Source organism: Dendrobates tinctorius, unplaced genomic scaffold (genome assembly GCF_039654945.1).
Source record: "Dendrobates tinctorius isolate UK_male_01 unplaced genomic scaffold, ASM3965494v1 ptg000064l, whole genome shotgun sequence".
Lineage (NCBI taxonomy): Eukaryota > Metazoa > Chordata > Amphibia > Anura > Dendrobatidae > Dendrobates > Dendrobates tinctorius.
In genome coordinates, this window is record NW_027361732.1 from 29223947 (window position 1) to 29245749 (window position 21803).

The 21803-nt window shown below is 41.3% G+C and overlaps 1 protein-coding gene across 1 annotated transcript in view; it reads right to left on the minus strand.

Annotated features, from left to right (window-relative positions):
* DIAPH3 (diaphanous related formin 3) overlaps positions 1–21803 on the minus strand; it is an 811800-nt gene that overhangs the window by 307419 nt on the left and 482578 nt on the right. The window contains exon 23 of the mRNA XM_073580354.1: positions 13144–13269. Coding sequence (XP_073436455.1) covers positions 13144–13269 — 126 coding nt within the window. The remainder of the gene's footprint in view (positions 1–13143; positions 13270–21803) is intronic.

Consider the following 21803-nt stretch of genomic DNA (forward strand, 5'->3'; position numbering starts at 1 on the left):
AACAGATCTTTATTGTTCTCTTTGGTATTATTTTGACAAGTCATGTTGTGCGATTCTATATCATTCTGGCAAACATTTCTTATATTTTTTCACAAAGATTTCGAACTGTACATTGCAGTCAGCCAAAACGGATGATCTGACACTATACTAATGGATAAAAAAACCACCAAGACATTTTTGCTCCAGTATTTTGGAGTGGAATTTAGGACTTTATGTCGTATTTACTGCAGATTTCAGCACAGAATTTTACACATTTAAATGGAATCTGTCAGTTAATATGCTGCCAATCCGTTGCCCAATACATGCCAGGTACGTTGGACTCAAACGCTACAGAATAGATAGATACTGGCTGATGACTGGATCATGGAGTGTGTTTTGAATGCTCCTACTTATTATATTGATGGCTGGACCATACAAGAAACCCATTTTATCTTTACCATACATCCGACGTGTGGTAATCATTTGTGAAACGCGCATCGGGTGTTTGGTGGGTGAGCTTCTGTTCATGCACATTTTGCACGTTATGTGATTTATTGTCTCAATTACATTATTTGGCACTTCAATCTCATATACTGTGTGGATATATATGTGATATTACTTCCACATCAATTACTTGTAGGAACTCCCCCTCGTTTTAATATTCTATATAAGTGATTGGTGCCTTTTAACTAGCACACCCTCATTGGCTCACCTATCAAGTTTATTACAACTTCTGTCTTGTTAAATATTTATGTTTTTATTATTCATTGTATTAAAATAAAAAAAAAATTGCATTTATTGTAGTCCTGGCCCACATTTGTTCTCTACGGTCTGTAGTTAAAATCTCAGACTACAAACTAAAAAAATAATTAAAATAAGTCCATACATACCACTTACACTACATAAATAACACTGATAAACAGTGATTTTGGTACCAACGATGTTTGAATGGTTTTGGTGTGGATTAAGAATGATATCAGTTTTGCCAGATTGGCTCTGGTTTCTGAGATATTTAATAGTTGCCATAATTTTCGGACTATAAAATGCCCTTTTTTTCCTCCAAAAAGGTGTAGGAAAATGGGGGTGCACCTTATAGTCTAGATGTACGTGCTCTGGCTGTGGTGGGGGAGCGGCAGCGTGTCACAAGACAGGAGCCGGCGGCTGCGGTTAACTCCTGTGCCTGTTGCTAAAGACAAATGAATATTCACTGCATTCCACGCCCATGGGAATGGAGAGCAGTAAATATTCATGTCACTTTAATAGCGGACACGCTGATAGCCGCAGCCACCGGCTTCTTGCATCTGCTGTGCATTCGCGTGTGCCCGCTTACTTAAGGGAATGAATATTCACTGCTCTCCACTCCCATAGGTATAGAATGCAGTAAATATTCATTCCCTTTAGTATTGGGCGCACGTGAATGCCACGTAGATGCAGGAAGCCGGCGGCTGCGGCTAACACTATGCCCGCTATAAAAGAGCAACGAATATTCACTGCTCTCCATGCACATAGTCCCGACGTAAGGAGCAGTGAGTGTTCCTGTAGCGGTCCTCTGCTTGTAAGCAGCGCATGACGTTACTGCCATGCGCTGCTTACAAGCAAAAATCAGCTGCTGGCATAGGAACAGGAAGCTGCGAGGGAGCGCAGGAAGATAAGTAAAATGGTTTATGTTTTGTTTTATGTTTTTCTGCTGGGGGCCATGCATACCAGGATAGGGATGAAGCAAAAGACCAGAAAAAGCATTACACCTGACAAATGCTATTGAGAACTCTGCTATTAGAAGTGGAAAGGAAGAACAAAGACGAAAGAATCTAATTAATAAAAATATTGGAGAAAGTGAAACCAATCACAAACTAAAATGTTTCTATACTAATGCACAAAGCATGGGCAACAAACAAGGAGAATTGGAACTACTAACACAGGAAAAGAAATATGATGTCATTGGAATCACTGAAACTTGGTGGGACGATACACATGATTGGAATACAAGACTAGAAGGATACAACTTATTTGCAAGAAACAGACTTGATAAACGAGGAGGGGGTGTCGCATTGTATGTTAGAAACGCGTATATCTGCACAGAGATTGAAGCTTCAGAGACTGGGAGTTCTGTGGAAACTGTTTGGGTAAGAATACAAGGACAGAACAATGGAAAGGACACCATTGTAGGCATTTACTACAGTCCGCCTGTGCAAGCTGAAGATATGGATGAACTCTTTATGCATCAAATCGCCAAGTTCTCCAAAAAATATGACATAGTTGTCATGGGAGATTTCAACTATCCAGACATTTGTTGGGAATCTCTCTCAGGCAAAACTAACAGGTCAAGGAAATTCTTATCCTCTCTTGCTGACAACTTTATCTTCCAAAAGGTAAGGGAGAAAACAAGGGGAACTGCTACCTTGGATCTAATCCTTATAAACAGGGAGGAAATGGTTGAGGAGGTAAAAGTGGCTGGGACCCTAGGAGGTAGCGACCATGCTATTTTAGAATTTTGGATAACTAGAGGCGGAAGACCTGTGAAGACTCAGATGTCAAGGTTAGATTTCAGAAAGGCAGATTTTAAGGGATTCAGAAAGAGAATTGGAGGGATCCAATGGCTGGATATCCTTAAAGACAAAAATGTCCAGGAAGGATGGGAAATCTTGAAAAATGAAATTCTCAAAGCACAGTTGTTAACAATTCCGAAAAGAGGGAAGAATAGGAAGCATTTAAGGAAACCAGGATGGATGAACACAGAACTTAAGCACATGCTAAAAAGGAAGAAAAAAATGTTTATAAAATGGAAAGAGGGAGGCATATCTAAAGAAGAATATAATGCTGTCTGCAGAACCTGCAGGGCACAAATCAGATTAACTAAAGCAATAATAAAGGATTTTGGGGATATGTCAAATGTAAAAGAAAAGTCAAAGATGCTATAGGATTTTTACAGGATGAAAATGATGAAATGGTAAGACAGGATGTTGAGAAGGCTGAACTTTTAAATTCCTATTTTGCATCTGTTTTCTCTCAGAAAGGAAATGTAACATCAACTGTTATTCACTGTCCTATTAAGGGAATAGAAGAATCCAGGATATCTATAAACAGAAAGATAGTGAGGAAACACTTAGCTAACCTAAATGAATTCAAGTCTCCAGGTCCAGATGAATTACACCCCAGAGTACTGAAGGAGATAGCAGAAGAAATTTTTGAACCCCTCTCCATAATCTTTGAAAATTCTTGGAGAACAGGAGAAGTGCCAGAAGACTGGAGAAGAGCAAATGTTGTTCCTATCTTCAAAAAGGGGAAGAAGGTGGACCCAGGCAACTATAGGCCGGTGAGTCTGACTTCTATACCAGGAAAGATCTTTGAACAAATTATTAAACAACATGTATGTCAATACCTGGATAAGAATGAAGTGATTAAACAGAGTCAGCATGGGTTTGTAACTAATAAGTCATGTCAGACAAACTTAATTTCCTTCTATGACGGTATCACTGATTGGGTGGATCAAGGAAATGCTGTAGATATAGTATATCTTGACTTCAGCAAAGCATTTGACAAAGTCTCTCATACAATCCTTATTGAAAAAATGACTGAGTATGGAATGGACAAGGCAACTGTTAGGTGGATTCATAACTGGCTTAGTGATCGGACCCAAAGAGTGGTCGTAAATGGCTGCACATCCAGTTGGAAGAATGTCTCAAGTGGGGTACCACAGGGCTCTGTCCTGGGCCCTGTATTGTTCAACATCTTTATCAACGATTTAGATGAAGGAATTGAGGGTAAACTGATTAAATTTGCTGATGACACAAAGCTAGGAAGGATAGCTAATACTAGAGAAGAGAGAGAAAGGATTCAAAAAGATTTAAATAAACTGGAGAAGTGGGCAGCAACTAACAGAATGGTTTTTAACAGGGAGAAATGCAAAGTACTACATCTGGGCAATAAAAATGAAAAAAGCATATATAGAATGGGAGGAATAGGGCTAAGTGACAGCACATGTGAAAAAGACTTGGGTATACTAATAGATCACAGACTGAATATGAGTCAACAGTGTGATGCAGCAGCAAAAAAGGCAAATGCAATTCTAGGATGTATTAACAGAAGCATACAGTCTAGATCACGTGAAGTCATTATTTCCCTCTACTCCTCTTTGGTCAGACCTCATCTGGAATATTGTGTCCAGTTTTGGGCACCACATTTTAAAAAAGACATCAACAAACTGGAGCAAGTTCAGAAAAGAGCGACCAGAATGGTGACCGGTCTGCAAACCCTGTCTTATGAGGAAAGGTTGCAGAAATTGGGAATGTTTAGTTTGCAAAAGAGAAGACTGAGAGGAGACTTAATAGCTGTCTACAAATATCTAAAGGGCTGTCACATTGTAGAAGGATCAACTTTATTCTCATTTGCACAAGGAAAGACTAGAAGCAATGGGATGAAACTGAATGGGAGGAGACACAGATTAGATATTAGAAAAAACTTTTTGACAGTTAGAGTGATCAATGAGTGGAACAGGCTGCCACGAGAAGTGGTGAGTTCTCCTTCAATGGAAGTCTTCAAACAGAGGCTGGACAGACATCTGACTGGGATGATTTAGCGAATCCTGCTTTGAGCAGGGGGTTGGACCAGATGGCCCAGGAGGTCCCTTCTAAACTCTACGATTCTATGATTCCATGCATACCAGGGTAGGGAGGAGGGGGCCATGCATAACAGGGTAGGGAGGAGGGAGCCCTGAGTACCAGGACAGCCATGCATACCAGGATAGGGGATATTAGTACAGAATTGACCACATTTTTTGCTTCAATTTTTTTTCTAATTTCCTCATCTAAAACCTAGGTGTGTCTTATGGTCTGGTGCGTCTTATAGTCTGAAAAATACGGTAGTTAATTACAGTAGAATTCTCACTTCAAAAAAATTGCTTTTATAGCATTGTAAGTCTAGAAATTGAAGCACAAAATTATTATATGAGATATTTCCTTACCTAAGACACTGTTAAAAAGTCAAACATAACAAAAGCTATTGCATTTGTTACCACACACAAGTTGTATTGGGGGAATGCATTATTTTCATGGATTAATTAACTATCTCAAAAACTAAAACCAATTCAGCTAAAGTAATGGGATTTTTTAATTCAGCACTCTCAAAATACCCTAAATCCATAAAAAAAAAGCCTTGGCACCAGAAACGTGTTTATTTTTTTGTAGACCAGTGTAATCATTAGAATTTAACAGACCAAAAAACCTCCATAATCCTGCACAGATGCAAACTTTCAAGTCCAGGAATCACCAAGTGTCCAAATTAGATGCAGGGCGCAATCAAATGTAGCTGCTCATTGGCTCAATTTAGAGAAAAAAAATAAATACGTAAAGAGACAAAGTGTTGCGCCAATAGAGGAAACAGGCTCATCACATCACAATCCTAATAAATAATTGACCTCAACAGGCAGTTGATCTGGGGCCATCCTAAGTTTCCGAGAAGACAATAACTAGAGGGTCATCTGTAGACTGCCAAAAGATGACAAATGCTTCCTGTTGTATTATAATCGATGTTTAACTTGTCAGAAAATCAGGACTGGAAATCTGGTGCATAATGCACTGTTCTCTTAAGGTACTTTCACAGCATTTCAATTGGGCTAAGCTTTGCAACACCTTTCTTTTTTAACACAGTAGATAGATGTCCTCACAATTAGCTTTATAATACTTTGGCATACAGATGAGTTCATTATCGTCAATGACTGCCAGATGCCAAGATGCTGTGACTACAAAAAAAAAAGCTTATATCATCACTCTATCATCGTGCTTTGCAATTGGCACAAGAGGTTTGTTTGGACATTTGGTATCTGGTTTTCACCAAATGTGGTACAGGGCATTATAGCCAAGAGTATCCACTTTGGTACCTGACCAAAGGACCCTGTTCCAGAAATCCTGTGGTTTTGTCCAGATGCAAGTTATGTAAAACCTTAATCATATTGCCTTGTTCTTTGGCGAGAGAAGAGGCTTTCTCCTGACAACCCTTCCAAACAGCCCATACTTGTTCAGTGTTTTTAACTGTACGTTCAGTACCTTGAAACTTTAACATGCTGAGATCCATAGAGTCTGAGCAGGTTCTTTTGCATTTTCTGCAGTTTCTCGGAACATTGCATGGCTTAGCCTTGGGCTTAATTTGCTGTAATGTCCACTCCTGGGAAAATTGTCAACTGTCTTAAATGTTTTCCATTGTGAATAATCTTATTCACTGTAGAATGATGGATTTCAAATTGTTTGGAATTGGCCTTATAACCCTTTCCAGATTGATAGGCAGCATAAATTACTTATTTAAGATTTTTGGTGATGTCTTTCCTCCTTGGTATTGTGTTTAAATGCCTGAATGTACCATGAGCAAACTGAGAAAACCTCTGCTTTTAAAGAGATAGTCATACTTGCAGATGAATATTTAATTAAAGCCATTTGATGATAAGCACCTAACTGTTGTTAAAGCCTCACCTGGTGATGTGGATACTCTAAGCAAGAGGTCTGGGTCAGAAGCACGGACATAAAGGCAATGGTGTAGCAGATTGGGTCTTGATGCACAACAGGTGGATCCGTGAAGACCAGGCTAGCAGGCTAACAAGACGAGCAGGTAACAGATAAAACTGAGGCAGGTGTGTGGTTATACACATAGGAACTATATTTTTATAGTAAATTTGTATCTTGCGGTAGAGAAGCAGTTAGTCACAGAAATGCAGTCTGGTATCTTCCTTCAGGTCATTGGTTAACTACAGTGACATAACACAAAAGTAAATGCAAACTGGAAACTCCCTGTAAGAGTTGTATGACCTTGACTGTAAAAGCCAGATGTGATCAGGACTGAAAACAGTTGCGAGGAGTTGGTAACTTGTGTGCCAAAAGGTTGATGTGGACAACGCCTTGTAAGCTTAATGGTGCGTGGAAACAATGCTGGCTGTAACATGATAGATCGGAAGAGGAGTGGAATCAATAGACAACTGGCTGGAGCTTAGTCAGGTGAATTTAACTAAAATTGATCAACGTAAGGCAACTGTAAACAATGCTATTTAATACCCAAGCAACGTACCTCTACCATAGGCGACATTAAAAGGCCTAAGAAAATGTTAGTGGAATTTGCCGGGTTACCTGGGAAACTTAGAGTGGACTACTGAAAAAGGAGGCGGTCATAGGAGAAGGGAGTCAAGCCTTGCTCTTGTGCCGGGATTGGTTAGTAAAATAACCCTTCTATTAGGACCTCTTTTAGAAGCTTTTGTAACAGGTGAAAGAAGATGATTGGCATGAAATATCCTGAGCAAGATTTGAGCTTGAATATCCTTTTTTATAGACTCCGCATCACCCTTTGAGACCTTAGTCTATCATGTATGGTATGTGATTCTTGTACTGAAGAGGATCACTAACAAAGTACATAGAAATTTTAGACCAAAGTTTTGTTGGTATAGAAAGAGGATGAAAAACATAGAAGTACATGGGTATGTACAGCACACAAGGATGATAGGTGCTGCAAATTATTTGACATCTAGTCTCCATTTAGACCACCAGTAGAGACAGAAAGGGATTTCAGCAGTTCTTCAGACCAAAGGAACTAGAAAGGAGAGAAGAATGGGACCAAAATAAGACTTCCGAAGCAGTGTCTTAGAGACAAGAGAATGTCCGTTAGGTGAACATTATGGTCCTCAATTAGATTCCCTTTTCATTGCAAATTAAGTAATAAACTCCACACAGATCTAATTTGGAAGATAATTATAGCACCATCAATTTTATAAAACAGTTCTGAAATGAAAGGCAATGGATAACAGTCTTTCTGTGTGATTTTAGATGCTAATAGTCTTTGCCTGGTCTCAGAGAACCTTCTTTGGAAAGAAGTCTGCACTGGCCATAGATGTTAACTATCGGATGTACCCACTTTCCCAGTTCTCTTTAATATAAGACGACATGGCCCCAGTCTAATGGGCTGATAGAGGATAAACTTTCTCTATAGGTGGATCAAAGAATGGACAAATGAACATAGCACAAACAAATGGATAACGTAGAGGTAGCGTCTCGCTTGAATAAGACATCTACAAAATCCTGTTAAGAAGCAGACAAGTTGTAGTCAGATAAAGCAGAATTTCAGAGAAATTAGTTGAAGTTGAGCTTTGAAATAATATTGAAAAGATGATTGTCACCTTCTAGTATGGAATTTTATATGAATTGAAAGCAATTTGAGAAAATCCAAAAAGTATCAAAATTTAATTTTCAGCCTTCTGGAGTGTAAAAAATGCAATAAAGTTTCAAGGAAGGCTTGTCCTGTAAACTCAAAAAAAATTAAAGATGATGGACATAGGTACATCAAAGGTTGTCTTTAGTGCAGGATAGAATAAACCCCAAAAGGAACACTCCTTTTTCGCATTAGGTCTAAAGTTTCCCTGCTTTAACTTGAGTGTAGGACATTCCTTGCAAGGTGGGCCTTTTTCATCATGAGGCCGGGATCACACTTGGGAGAAACTTGCCTCTCAATACCCGGCACTGCCGCCGGCAATCGGATCGGAACGCTCAGCTGCATAGAAATACATGCAGCCGCACACTCCGGTCCCGAGTGCCGGGTTTTGAGAAGCAAGACTCGTGCGAGTTTCTCGCAAGTATGACCCGGGCCTAACAGAGACATAATCCTTTAGTAAGACAATAGGATTTTTTATTTGATGACAATATCTTCTGAAAGATTTTGATGGGTACCTGTAGAATCTGAATCTATCAAAGACTTTGAAAAAGTTTAAAATGTAGGTATGAAAATCTTGAGTTTTTACATGTTATCTGTCTTTAAAATGTAAGTCAAACTGGGTCGCGAGAGTAATCAGATTGTTAATGGAAGATAGCAAATATCTTCCAGGGCACAGTAATTGCCAAGAGAGTGTCATTGCTCAAGACCAAGTCTATTGACAGTACTGAACTAGATGGCATAGCGTAAAACACTAAATCTCTTGTGCTAGCCAGAGTACAAAGTCAGCGGCAGAATGGACATGAGCTGGCTCATTCATCACACTACTGAAGGAAGATAGCAAAGAAAGTAGAGAAAGCATCATAGGATCATCTCATTCCCATAATGGTGTCGTCCTAGGCATTATAGAAAAGGAAGACAAAATATGTGCCACTTTCAATTGGTCAGGAAAAAATGGGGACAATGTTTAAAACTTTTCCATGAATTGGTTTAAAAATCCACAGCAGGCATTAGGGTCATCATCAAAATGAGCAGAAGGAGGAAATGTATAGCAAAAATAATATTTCAGATGTCACTGTAGCAGGGGTTAGAGAATCTGTAGTGTAATAACAGAGGTTTGAGGCAATGCATCCATATGAGCCTAAAGGTCAGGCACAATCTGGATGATCTCCAGTTGGCTTACAGAAAGTTGCATAACAAGTCCGGATAGAGTCTCCATATCCAAATGCAATGGTGTTAATGTCATTGCATTTTTATAATCCATGGCTTGTATATTCTGGTAAATGTTCAACTGGTGAGGTAGAGTATTTAAACAGTTGTGCTGGATGAGTAGGAATGGAGGCAATGGTACAGTGGAGTGAATTTTGGTGGACGACCCGTGAATCCATGAGGACCAGGACAGCACGGTATTCAGTACAGCATACAAACAAGCAGGACACAGTCACATGTATGGGTACACAAGGGAAACGTACCTTTATAAAAAACTAGTATCTTCCAGAAGGGAATCAGTTAATCACAGGAATGCAGTAAGTTATCTACCAGCAGGGCAAAGGCTTAACACATAACTAATGTAAATGCAGTCTGGGATCTTCCAGGATAATAGCAGTTACATAACAGAGAAGTAAATGCAGTTTGGTATCCTTCCTCAGAGTAAAGGCCCTTTTACATTTAGCGATGCACCGGCGATCCGACCAGCGATCCGACCCGGTCAGAATCGCTGGTGCATCGCTAAATGATCGCTAGTGAGCTTCCACACAGGAAGATCTCACAGCGATGCAGCAGCGACGCAGCGGGGGAGCCGGTCGGAGGTAAGTACCACACACAGCGATATCGCTAGCGATATTGCTATAACGTCACAAAATCGGTGACGTTATAGCGATATCGCTAGCGATATCGCTATGTGTAAAACCCCCTTAACAGTTAATAGCTTTGATAACAGGGAAGTAAACAGGAGACAGCTTGATGAGTTGTGCTACCTTGATTGCACAGTCCAGGTGTGAACAGTATTAATGCCAGTAGTGGGGAGTTGGTTACTTGCATGCTGAAAGGTTGGTATAGTCAACATCTGCTAAATTGGACAGAGCTTGGAAACAATGTTGGTTATACCATGAAAGTAAGGAGCAAAAGAAGGGACATAAGATGCCTGGCAGAAGCTCAGCCAAATGAAATACTTGAGGCAACTGTGGACAATGCTACTTAACACACAAGCGCATGACCTCTACCAGGATCAAAGCAAATTCAGGAGGCCATAGGAGACGGGAGCCAGGGCCAGTGCTTCTATCAGGTCAGGTGAGTAAAAGCTGCTACTTACCCTCTTAATTCTTATGGAAGCAATAATTGTGTACTTCATTTTTTCACACACTGCTTTTGAATTTTGGCCATGATTTTGTTAAATAATGACAAGGTATAATTTGTCATGTGTTTTTCAACTGTGGTTGTTTTTATGCAATTAAAAAACTTAAGAACCAAATTTTTTTTCTTTATAAGAAAAACTACAGAATTCAAAGAATATATTCTTAGTTTTTCTCATGACTGTAGGTAACATTTACTAATAAAATCCAAGTAAGGTTTGGCTATTGCAGGCTCACTTATGGCAAAAAATAAATTAGCTGTGTTTTAAATAAAGAACTCAAAATCTCTTATTGTACTTCAGATTTATACTGTCATCTGAAGAGTTTACAATATGGAGACTTTCCAAACAGAACCGGGGATTCTAATTAGTGTCCTTCAACGCTGGAAAATCTAATGGATAAATTGACCATTAAACAATATCCGACTTTTTGATAAAGTATCTAACACAAAGAGCATCTTTCCTGTTCAGATTTCCTGCTGACTGTTTTTGTGAGTGGTCCGTCTTTTAAGAGAAAATCATTCAGCTTCCCCTCATTTAGGATTAGATGCACAGACAGATCCGGGCTTCTCCATGCTGTGTTGGATTATCTAACCTTTATATCAAACATTCTTTTTCTTATTAATTTGCTGGAAAATCTGTTTGCTTCAATGTGTGCTTCTCTAATTAGTGAGATCATGTGCTAATAACATAAGCCATGCAGGTCTACAGCTTCTAAGCTATTGTCTGTCTACAGAGAAGCGTCACACTGTAGCAGAGAACAGAAACTTCAAGTCTTAGTGGAAAATAAAGGGGGCAAAATACTGAGAAACTGTCACTACTGTCAAAACAGTGCAAATAGCGGAAAACAGGACAATTTGTGTTAGACAATCTAGGAGCAAACAAGTGCTTACAGATAACGAGCAAAGTAGAAGCAAAATGAATCTCAACAAGGCGGCCAAATGGCCTTCACTACCATATTCCTTGCCATGTATTAGGCCATGTCGCTACTTTTTTACGTTGCATTTACACTCTTTTAATGTGTTAAATGGGCACTCGTTATTGTGACTGTGAAAGTGGGGCACAGGGAGCATGATTTTTTTTTTGTAGTGGACAAAATGTGGACACTTTTTTAGGGCACTTGCACAGGGTAACGTATATATATTCCAGGGTTACTTTTACCATCTGGAAGGCACAATGGAGCCATTATACTTCATAAGGGACGCAGTGGTGGACATGTGGAGCACTAAGGGAAGCACTATTTTTGTGCCACACAGCAGGTACAGTAGTAGAGACATGGCAGCGGTGACTCAGGATAGGGGTGACAGGAGGATGAGGAGTTTGTGCACCTTGGGAATAGATGGGGATGGTGTAGGAAATAAGAGAAGTCAAATGTGTCTGTTGTAAGCTCCACAAACAAGTCGTGGCTAGAAAAAGTTATGCCAGTCTGGATCAGATGGAAAGGGCTGAAAAAGTGAATACCTCCATCACAAAGAATGTCACCTGTAAGTCACTATATATAACTATACTGTAATCTTGTATATGTTCTGCAGGATTGGTATCTACCACTACATGATCACCATATGGTGGAAATACCCGTCTTTTTCTTTCCATAGAGATTTATTTTCAGTAACAGCAGTTATCTGCTGAGCTTCCCCTATTCCCACAATAAGGGTGTACCAACATAGTTGTAAGCATGAATTCTTTGATAAGAGTCCACTGAAAGGTTTCGCCTCCCTGCTACTGCTGATCTGAATCCCTAGCTAAGTCTCTAGCAACCCTGCCTGCCTATGAGATGGAGGCTGAAGCTCTGAGAGAAACATAATCCCACACATCTCTGCAGTGAGATCAGGAAAGCGGCCATTTCACATCACACTGGTAACTCCTTCCATTAAAAATAAGCTCTGGAGGCAGATTCTCCTGCAGATCAGCGTACAGCCCATAGGTCTAGGTCTGAACAGCTCGTTGACATATAAGATAAACATGGATTTCTCTGGAATAAGATATCAGATCACAGACAACAAGGTGTCACAATACTCAGCTTCCCATGACGGCTTAGGGGGCTTGATCCTACTGAGAGATTTCCTATAACAATAATTTATAACTGCTTCAATAGTAAAATGAAACCTCACTTGCCAAAAATACTCTGTTATGTGCTTGCAGCTCCTATGTAGATGTGTCACAGACGCACACAGTCATCCTGCAGTCATATTGTCTCCTATCGGCCCCTACTATGTTCAAGCTTACCAAATAGCCATTAGCAGAAAATAAACCCACAGGCAATCCCATCAAGTGATACTGTGACTTGGCATCTTTCTGGCAAAGGACATGCCATGTGAATTTCATATAGTTTTATACAGCCTCATAACGCAATAGTGCCTGCTACACATGCATGGGCTCAGTGCTAATTCAGGAGATTGTGGAGGACATACTGATATTGTTGCATTTTACACAAAACACTCTTATTCTGTCAAAACTAGTAGCCTCTGCTTTTGACGAAACCTTTTACTCACAGCATGCAGCCTTTTTGCTGCCAAAGCTTTTGAAGCATAAACGCTAAAAAATACACAAAGGTTACTGGAAGAGATCTAAAATGCTAAGTAAACCTGCTCTTATTCAACCAGCCCTACATAAGATATGTAGTCATCAAAAGGATATGGACATCTTAGTCACAAACTTGTCATGTGCGTCGTCAGATTGGGGAAAGGTCTTCAAATCCGTCTCAAGCTGCTGGAGCTGGCGTTCCATTTGCTTCATTGTCTTCTCCAAATTTTCTGCAGACACTAAATTAGAATAAAAAATAAATTACACACAAAACCTAAAATACCACAGTATTATACACACATCCTTTTTTCCCACCAATGGTGCACATGCTCAAACACAAGCGTCGTGGGTGAAGCATAATACATTCAATACACCAAGTATGCCACATATGTTTCTATACATTATTGTCATGTGGCATGACTGTCCACAAGGGTCCCGCGTCTGTGAAGTGGTCCTTAAAAAGGTTACAGTAGATTAAAAGATTTATTAGGTTTATTACAGCTTTACTAGAGAATATATTACTGAGGCTAGTTTCACACTTGCTTTTTTTTGCAGCGCGTTTTTCCCGCAAAAAAACGCATTGAAAAAACGCATACAAAAGCATACAACTGCTGCGTTTTTTTCAAGCATTTTTATGAGCATGCATGAAAAAAACGCAGCGTTTTTATGCTTTTGTATGCGTTTTTAGTGCGTTTTTACCGCGTTTGCGTTTTTTTCCAACATTAGGTGGCCCCTCACACTAACCCAAACCATGACTTTACTAACCCTAACCCTGACCCTAACCCTGACCCTAACCCTTAACCAAACCATACTTAACCCTAACCCTGACCCTAACCCTTAACCAAACCATACTTAACCCTAACCCTGACCCTAACCCTTAACCAAACCATACTTAACCCTAACCCTGACCCTAACCCTTAACCAAACCATACTTAACCCTAACCCTGACCCTAACCCTGACCCTAACCCTTAACCAAACCATATTAACCCTAACCCTGACCCTAACCCCAACCCTAACCCTGACCCTTAACCAAACCATACTTAACCCTAACCCTGACCCTAACCCTTAACCAAACCATACTTAACCCTAACCCTGACCCTAACCCCAACCCTAACCCTGACCCTGACCCTAACCCTAAACCCCCTTAACTAACCCTAACTCTAACCCAAACCCCTAAATTCCATGGTTAACAAAAAAAAACGCATGTGCAAAAAAACGCATACATGAGCATGCCAGTGCGCACGTATGCGCATCCATAGGCTATAATGGCCATTTTTAGCGCAAAACGTGCGCATATGTGCGCATGCGCTTTTTTGCAGGGCCAAAAAATGCAACATGCTGCGTCTGGAAAATACAAACGCACACCCCAAAAAAACGCAGCCCATGAAAATCGCATACGTGCGCTTACCAGCGCGCAGGTATGCGCACCCATGTTAAATATAGGGGAAAAAACGCATGCGCACATATGCGTTTTTTTCCAGCGCAAAAAAACGCAAATGTGAAACCAGCCTAATCCAATCACAAATTGCTCAGGTTTACATGAAGCCTGCATTGTTTTGGGTTGAGAGTATAGACCTTGCTACGCCAAGAGTCACTGCTCCTTCTGTTTCCACTTGCCATCTCCAAACCTTTAGATGTATCATTTAATATGGTGTATGTTACAAAGTTTACAACCAGCTTAGAGGGTATTAAACCCATCTCACCATTATAACAATGAAGCAGATCGCTCTTTAGGGTAACTTGGCTCCAGATACAAATTTCTATAACTTCATTCACAGCTGACTCACCCCCCCACCTCATTAATTCACTGTAGTTTAATACCCTAAGGGAGGCGGCCACATGGGCAAAACCCTCCCGCCAGTGGTAGCCAATGGGCACAAGATTTCAAAACAAAATTGTACAGCTACTGTCTCACCACGAGTAGGCGGAGACTCGGTAACAAAGCATCCAGACGCAGCATGTAGCAGCACCCAGACAGTTTCAATGATGGAAAACAGCCATTTTATCACAAACATCTATAGCTGTGACCTATGGGAAATTAACAAAAATAATAAAATATGCATAAGGAAATACACTGCTCCAAAAAATAAAGGGAACAACAGAATATATCGCCAAGTAAATCAAATTTCTATGAAATCAAACTGTCCACTTAGGAAGCAACAATGATTGACAATCAATTTCACATGTTGTTGTGCAAATGGAATAGACAACAGATGGAAATTATTGGCAATTATCAAGACACCCTCAATAAAGGAGTGGTTCTGCAGGTGGGGACCACAGACCACATCTCAGTACCAATGCTTTCTGGCTGATGTTTTGGTCACTTTTGAATGTTGGTTGTGCTTTCACACTCGTGGTAGCATGAGACGGACTCTACAACCCACACAAGTGGCTCAGGTAGTGCAGCTCATCCAGGATGGCACATCAATGTGAGCTGTGGCAAGAAGGTGTGCTGTGTCTGTCAGCGTAGTGTCTAGAGGCTGGAGGCGCTACCAGTAGACAGGCCAGTACACCAGGAGACGTGGAGGGGGCCGTAAGAAGGCAACAATCCAGCAGCAGGACAGCTACCTCTGCCTTTGTGCAAGGAGGAACAGGAGGGAGCACTGCCAGAGCCCTGCAAAATGACCTCCAGCAGGCCACAAATGTGCATGTGTCTCCACAAACCGTTAGAAACCGACTCCATGAGGATGGACTGAGTTCCCAACGTCCACAGATGGTGGTTGTGCTCACGGCCCAACACCATGCAGGATGTTAGGCATTTGCCACAGAAAACCAGGATTGGCAAATTCGCCCCTGGCACCCTGTGCTCTTCACAGATGAAAGCAGGTTAACACTGAGCACATGACAGACGTGACAGAGTCTGGAGACGCCGTGGAGAGAGATCTGCTGCCTGCAACATTCTTCAGCATGACAGGTTTGGCAGTGGGTCAGTAATGGTGTGGGGTGGCATTTCTTTGGAGGGCCAAACAGCCCTCCATGTGCTCGCCAGAGGTAGCCTGGCTGCCATTAGTTACCGAGATTGGATCGTCAGACCCCTTGTGAGACCATATGCTGGTGCGGTTGGCCCTGGGTTCCTCCTAATGCAGGACAATGCCAGACCTCATGTGGCTGGAATGTGTCAGCAGTTCCTGCAAAATGAAGGCATTGAAGCTATGGACTGGCCGGCCCATTCCCCAGACCTGAATCCGACTGAGCACATCTGGGACATCATGTCTCGCTCCATCCACCGTCACGTTGCACCGCAGACTGTCCAGGAGTTGGCGGATGCTTTAGTCCAGGTGTGGGAGGAGATCCCTCAGGAGACCATCCGCAACCTCATGAGAAGCATGCCTAGGCATTGTAGGGAGGTCATACAGGCACGTGGAGACTACACACAATACTGAGCCTCATTTTGAGTTGTTTTAAAGGACATTACATTCCACTTTAATTTTGTGTGTGACTCCAAATCCAGGCCTCCATTGAATTTGATTTCCATTGATGATTTTTGTGTGATTTTGTTGTCAGCACATTCAACTTTGGATAGAACAAAGTATTCAACAAAGTATTCAATGAGAATATTTCAGTCATTCAGATCTAGGATGTGTTATTTGAGTGTTGCCTTTATTTTTTTGAGCAGTGTACAAAGCAAAGTAAATCGAGCTTCTAATGTTAAATGGGTTGAATAAAATAAATATACATATGTGGTTATTGATTATGTTATTGGCACCTCTGAAACTTGGTGGGACGATACACATGATTGGAATACAAGGCTAGAAGGATACAACTTATTTGCAAGAAACAGTCTTAATCAGGTTAATCTACTCTCTCTACTGATTGGTGGTTTGTATAGAGCTCCTTTCTGTAATTTTTGGCATGCCATAATGGTGCTACTATATAGTCTCAATTAATATCCGTTTGGACTTTCCTTCAATTATGTTCAGAGTCCATTTACACTGGCATATTTGCCTTCCATGCGTCTATTAGATGTATTTTCAGGTTTGGCAGAGGTATGTTTATTATGTATTGATTCATAAGATCTTATATATCTTTTGAATGACTTAGTCCACACCGCCCTTTCAGGAGATTAGCTTCTTCTGCGCTATACCTCATTTATTATGACCTGGTAAATTCATATCTTATTATCAAGGGAGAACTTTTTTCACTGTTTTTAAATTTCAATACACTCATCAGTATTTGTGTGGTAATAAAAAAATATTTTTGCATGCCATTTTTAGTTGATATTATTGTATTTATTCTGCTATTCGGAGTGTTTGGTGTAGTACCCCTCTCGTTTCTCATTTTTCTCTACTGCTTTTAGTAATCGGCACATTAGTGTTTATATAACCGGTGGTGCCGGCTTTTTCTAATTAACAAATGGGAAGGGAGTGTCGCATTGTATGTTATAAAAAGCATATATCTCTACAGAGATTGAAGCTTCAGAGACTGGTACTGTAGCTCTGTGGAAACTGGGTAACAACAAAAGGAAAAGCAACAGAAAAGACATTATAGGCATTTACTACAGGCCCCTTGCAAGGTGAAGAGATGGATCAACTGTTTGTGCATCAGATGGCCAAGTTATCAAAAAAATATGATGTAGTGATCATGGGAGATTTCAACTATCCAGACATTTGTTGGGAATCTCTCTCAGGCAAATGTAACAGGTCCAGCAAAATTCTTACCCTCTCTTGCTGACAACTTTATCCTCCAAAAGGTAGGGGAGAAAACCAGGGGATCTGCTACCTTGGATCTAATCCTTATACACAGGGAGGAAATGGTTGAGGAGGTAAAAGTGGCTGGGACCCCAGGAGGCATAACTGTTTCCAAGGTTAGATTTCAGAAAGGCAAATTATAAGAGACTTAGAAAGAGGATAGGAGGGATCCAATGGAGGGATGTATTTAAGGACAGAAATGTCCAGGAAGGATGGAAAAAATGAGATTCTCACAGGACAAACGTTAATTCGAAAAGATGGAAGAATTGGAAGCATTTAAGAAAACCAGGATGGATAGAAACAAAATTTAAATACATGTTAAAAATGAAGAAATTAAGGTTTATCAAATAGAAAGGTTGTCTGCTGTCTGCAGAACCTGCAGGTGAGGCATCAGATTAGCTAGGGCTGAAAACAAATTAAGGCTTGCAAGAGGAGTCAAAAGCAATAAAAAAGGATTTTGGAGGAATCTCAAAAGTAAAAGTCAAAGATGCTATTGGACTTTTACAGGATGATAAATTGAAGTGGTAAAAAATTATGTTGGGAAGAACAAACGTTTAAACTCGTATTTTGCATTTGTTTTCTCTCAGAAAGTAAATGTAACATCAACTTATCTTCACTGTACAGTCATGGCCAAAAGTTTTGAGAATGACACAAATATTATATTTTCACATGATCTGCTGCCCTCTGGTTTTTATGTGTGTTTGTCAGATGTTTTTATCACATACAGAAATATAATTGCAATCATATTATGAGCAACAAAAGGTTATATTGACAGTTAGAATGAGTTAATGCAGCAAGTCAATATTTGCAGTGTTGACCCTTCTTCTTCAGGACCTCAGCAATTCTCCCTGGCATGCTCTCAATCAACTTCTGGATCAAATCCTGACTGATAGCAGTCCATTCTTACAAAATCAATGCTTTTATTTTGTCTGAATTTGAAGGTTTTTGTTTGTCCACCCGTCTCTTGATGATTGACCACAAGTTCTCAATGGGATTAAGATCTGGGGAGTTTCCAGGCCATGGTCCCAAAATCTCTATGTTTTGTTCCCTGAGCCATTTAGTTATCACCTTTGCTTTATGGCAAGGTGCTCCATCAAGTTGAAAAAAGCATTGTTGATCGCCAAACTGCTCTTGGACGGTTGGGAGAAGTTGCTCTTGGAGGACATTCTGGTACCATTCTTTATTCATGGCTGTGTTTTTAGGCAAGACTGAGAGAGAGCCCATTCCCTTGGCTGAGAAGCCACCCCACACATGAATGGTTTCAGGATGCTTGACAGTTGGCATGAGACAAGACTGGTGGTAGCGCTCACCTGGTCTTCTCCGAATAAGCCGTTTTCCAGATGTCCCAAACAATCGAAAAGGGGATTCATCAGAGAAAATGACTTTACCCCAGTCCTCAGCAGTCCACTCCCTGCACCTCTTGCAGAATATCAATCTGTCCATGATGTTTTTCTGGAGAGAAGTGGCTTTTTTGCTGCCCTCCTTGAGACCAGGCTGTTGTGAGTTCATTTTCACCTTCATCACTGAGGCCCGAGGAACTCCCTCTTCTGGTAAGGAGAGGTAGTGAGTCTGATTATCAGACACCTGAGATTAATGATGATGACTGGCTGAGTGGAGTCACAGACTGGATATAAGGCTGCCTACGCCCATTTTCCCTGCGGGTGATTTCTCTGTGGTATCCTTGGAGTCCAGTCTGAATTCCTGCTCTGCTAAAGCTAAGTTTTCTTCCTTGCTTTTTGCATTTGTCCTTGCTTTTTTTTTTCTGGATTTCAGCCATTCCCTGCTGGGGTGAGCTGAACTCCTTAGCTCTGTCTCCTGAAAATACCAGAGTGCTGATTTAGTTTTGAAGCTTAGTTGCTTCAGGGCCTTTTTCCATTTCAGCTTGCTGGCCTATGTTTTTTGATAGGGTTTTTTGCCGATTGCAGACAGCAGCTTTCCTGTTTAGATTAGATTGGGCCCCAACGTTTGCTCAGCCTATCTTTCTATCTGTGTCAGTGTTTTTTCATCTTGCTTCACCGTCATTATATGTTGGGGGCTGCCTTTTACTTTGGGGCCTGCTCTGGGGCATTTTAGATTTCCCTTTCTATCTTTAGGCTATATAGTTCTCCGGCTGTGTTCGAGGGGTCTAGGGCACCGTAGGTACCCCCCACGGCTACTGCTAGTTGTGTTGATAGGTTCAGGGGTCTGCAATCGGATAGTTGCCAGCTCCTCTGGTTTTCTGGACGCAGCTTCTATTTTTGTGTCTGCCTCCTACGGTCACTCAATCATAACAGATGCTGTCTGCCTGCCCAGGTGTTGACACTGTGGTGGAGAGAATGCACCAAATCTGGGACCAAGTGGTGGATAAGTTATCTCTCTCCCAGGAAAAGGCCCAGCGGTTTTCCAACCGACATAGGACCATTGGTCCCCAGTTTAAGGTTGGTGATATGGTGTGGTTATCATCAAAAAATATTGCTATGAAGGTGGCTTCTCCTAAGTTTAAGCCTAGATTTATTGGACCTTACAAGATTTTGGAGATTATTAATCCGGTCTCCTTTCGTTTGGCTCTTCCGGTCACATTTAAAATCCATAATGTGTTTCATAAGTCTTTGTTGAAGAGGTTTGTTGAACCTGTTGTTCCGGGAGTGGCACCTCCAGACCCTGTATTGGTTGAAGGTAACATTGAATATGAGTTAGAGAAAGTACTGGATTCTCGTCTGGCTAGACGGAGACTCCAGAATTTGGTTAAGTGGAAGGGTTATGGTCAGGAGGATAATTCCTGGGTCTCTGCCTCAGATGTTCATGCCAAAAGATTGGTGCGTGCCTTTCATCAGGCACACCCTGATCGCCCTGGTGGCGTGGTTGAGGGTTCGGTGACCCCTCCTCAAGGGGGAGGTACTGTTGTGAGTTCATTTTCACCTTCATCACTGAGGCCCGAGGAACTCCCTCTTCTGGTAAGGAGAGGTAGTGAGTCTGATTATCAGACACCTGAGATTAATGATGATGACAGGCTGAGTGGAGTCACAGACTGGATATAAGGCTGCCTACGCCCATTTTCCTTGCGGGTGATTTCTCTGTGGTATCCTTGGAGTCCAGTCTGAATTCCTGCTCTGCTAAAGCTAAGTTTTCTTCCTTGCTTTTTGCATTTGTCCTTGCTTTGTTTTTTCTGGATTTCAGCCATTCCCTGCTGGGGTGAGCTGAACTCCTTAGCTCTGTCTCCTGAAAATACCAGAGTGCTGATTTAGTTTTGAAGCTTAGTTGCTTCAGGGCCTTTTTCCATTTCAGCTTGCTGGCCTATGTTTTTTGATAGGGTTTTTTGCCGATTGCAGACAACAGCTTTCCTTTCCTGTTTAGATTAGATTGGGCCCCAACTTTGCTCAGCCTATCTTTCTATCTGTGTCAGTGTTTTTTCATCTTGCTTCACCGTCATTATATGTTGGGGGCTGCCTTTTACTTTGGGGCCTGCTCTGGGGCAGTTTAGATTTCCCTTTCTATCTTTAGGCTATATAGTTCTCCGGCTGTGTTCGAGGGGTCTAGGGCACCGTAGGTACCCCCCACGGCTACTGCTAGTTGTGTTGATAGGTTCAGGGGTTTGCAATCGGATAGTTGCCAGCTCCTCTGGTTTTCTGGACGTAGCTTCTATTTTTGGGTCTGCCTCCTACGGTCACTCAATCATAACACCAGGCCTTGCTCCAAGAGTCTCCGCCTCACAGTGCGTGCAGATGCACTCACACCTGCTTGCTGCCATTCTGAGCAAGCTCTGCACTGCTGGTAGCCCGATCCGCAGCTGAAACACTTTTAAGAGACGGTCCTGACGCTTGCTGGTCTTTCTTAGGCGCCCTGGAGCCTTTTCGGCAACAAGGGAACCTCTCTCTTTGAAGTTCTTGATGATGCGATAGATTGTTGACTGAGGTGCAATCTTTCTAGCTGCGATACTCTTCCCTATTAGGCCATTTTTGTGCAGTCCAATGATGACTGCACGTGTTTCTTTAGAGATAACCAGGGTTAACAGAAGAGAAACAATGATGCCAAGCACCAGCCTCCTTTTAAAGTGTCCAGTGGTGTCATTCTTACTTAATCATGACAGATTGATCTCCAGCCCTGT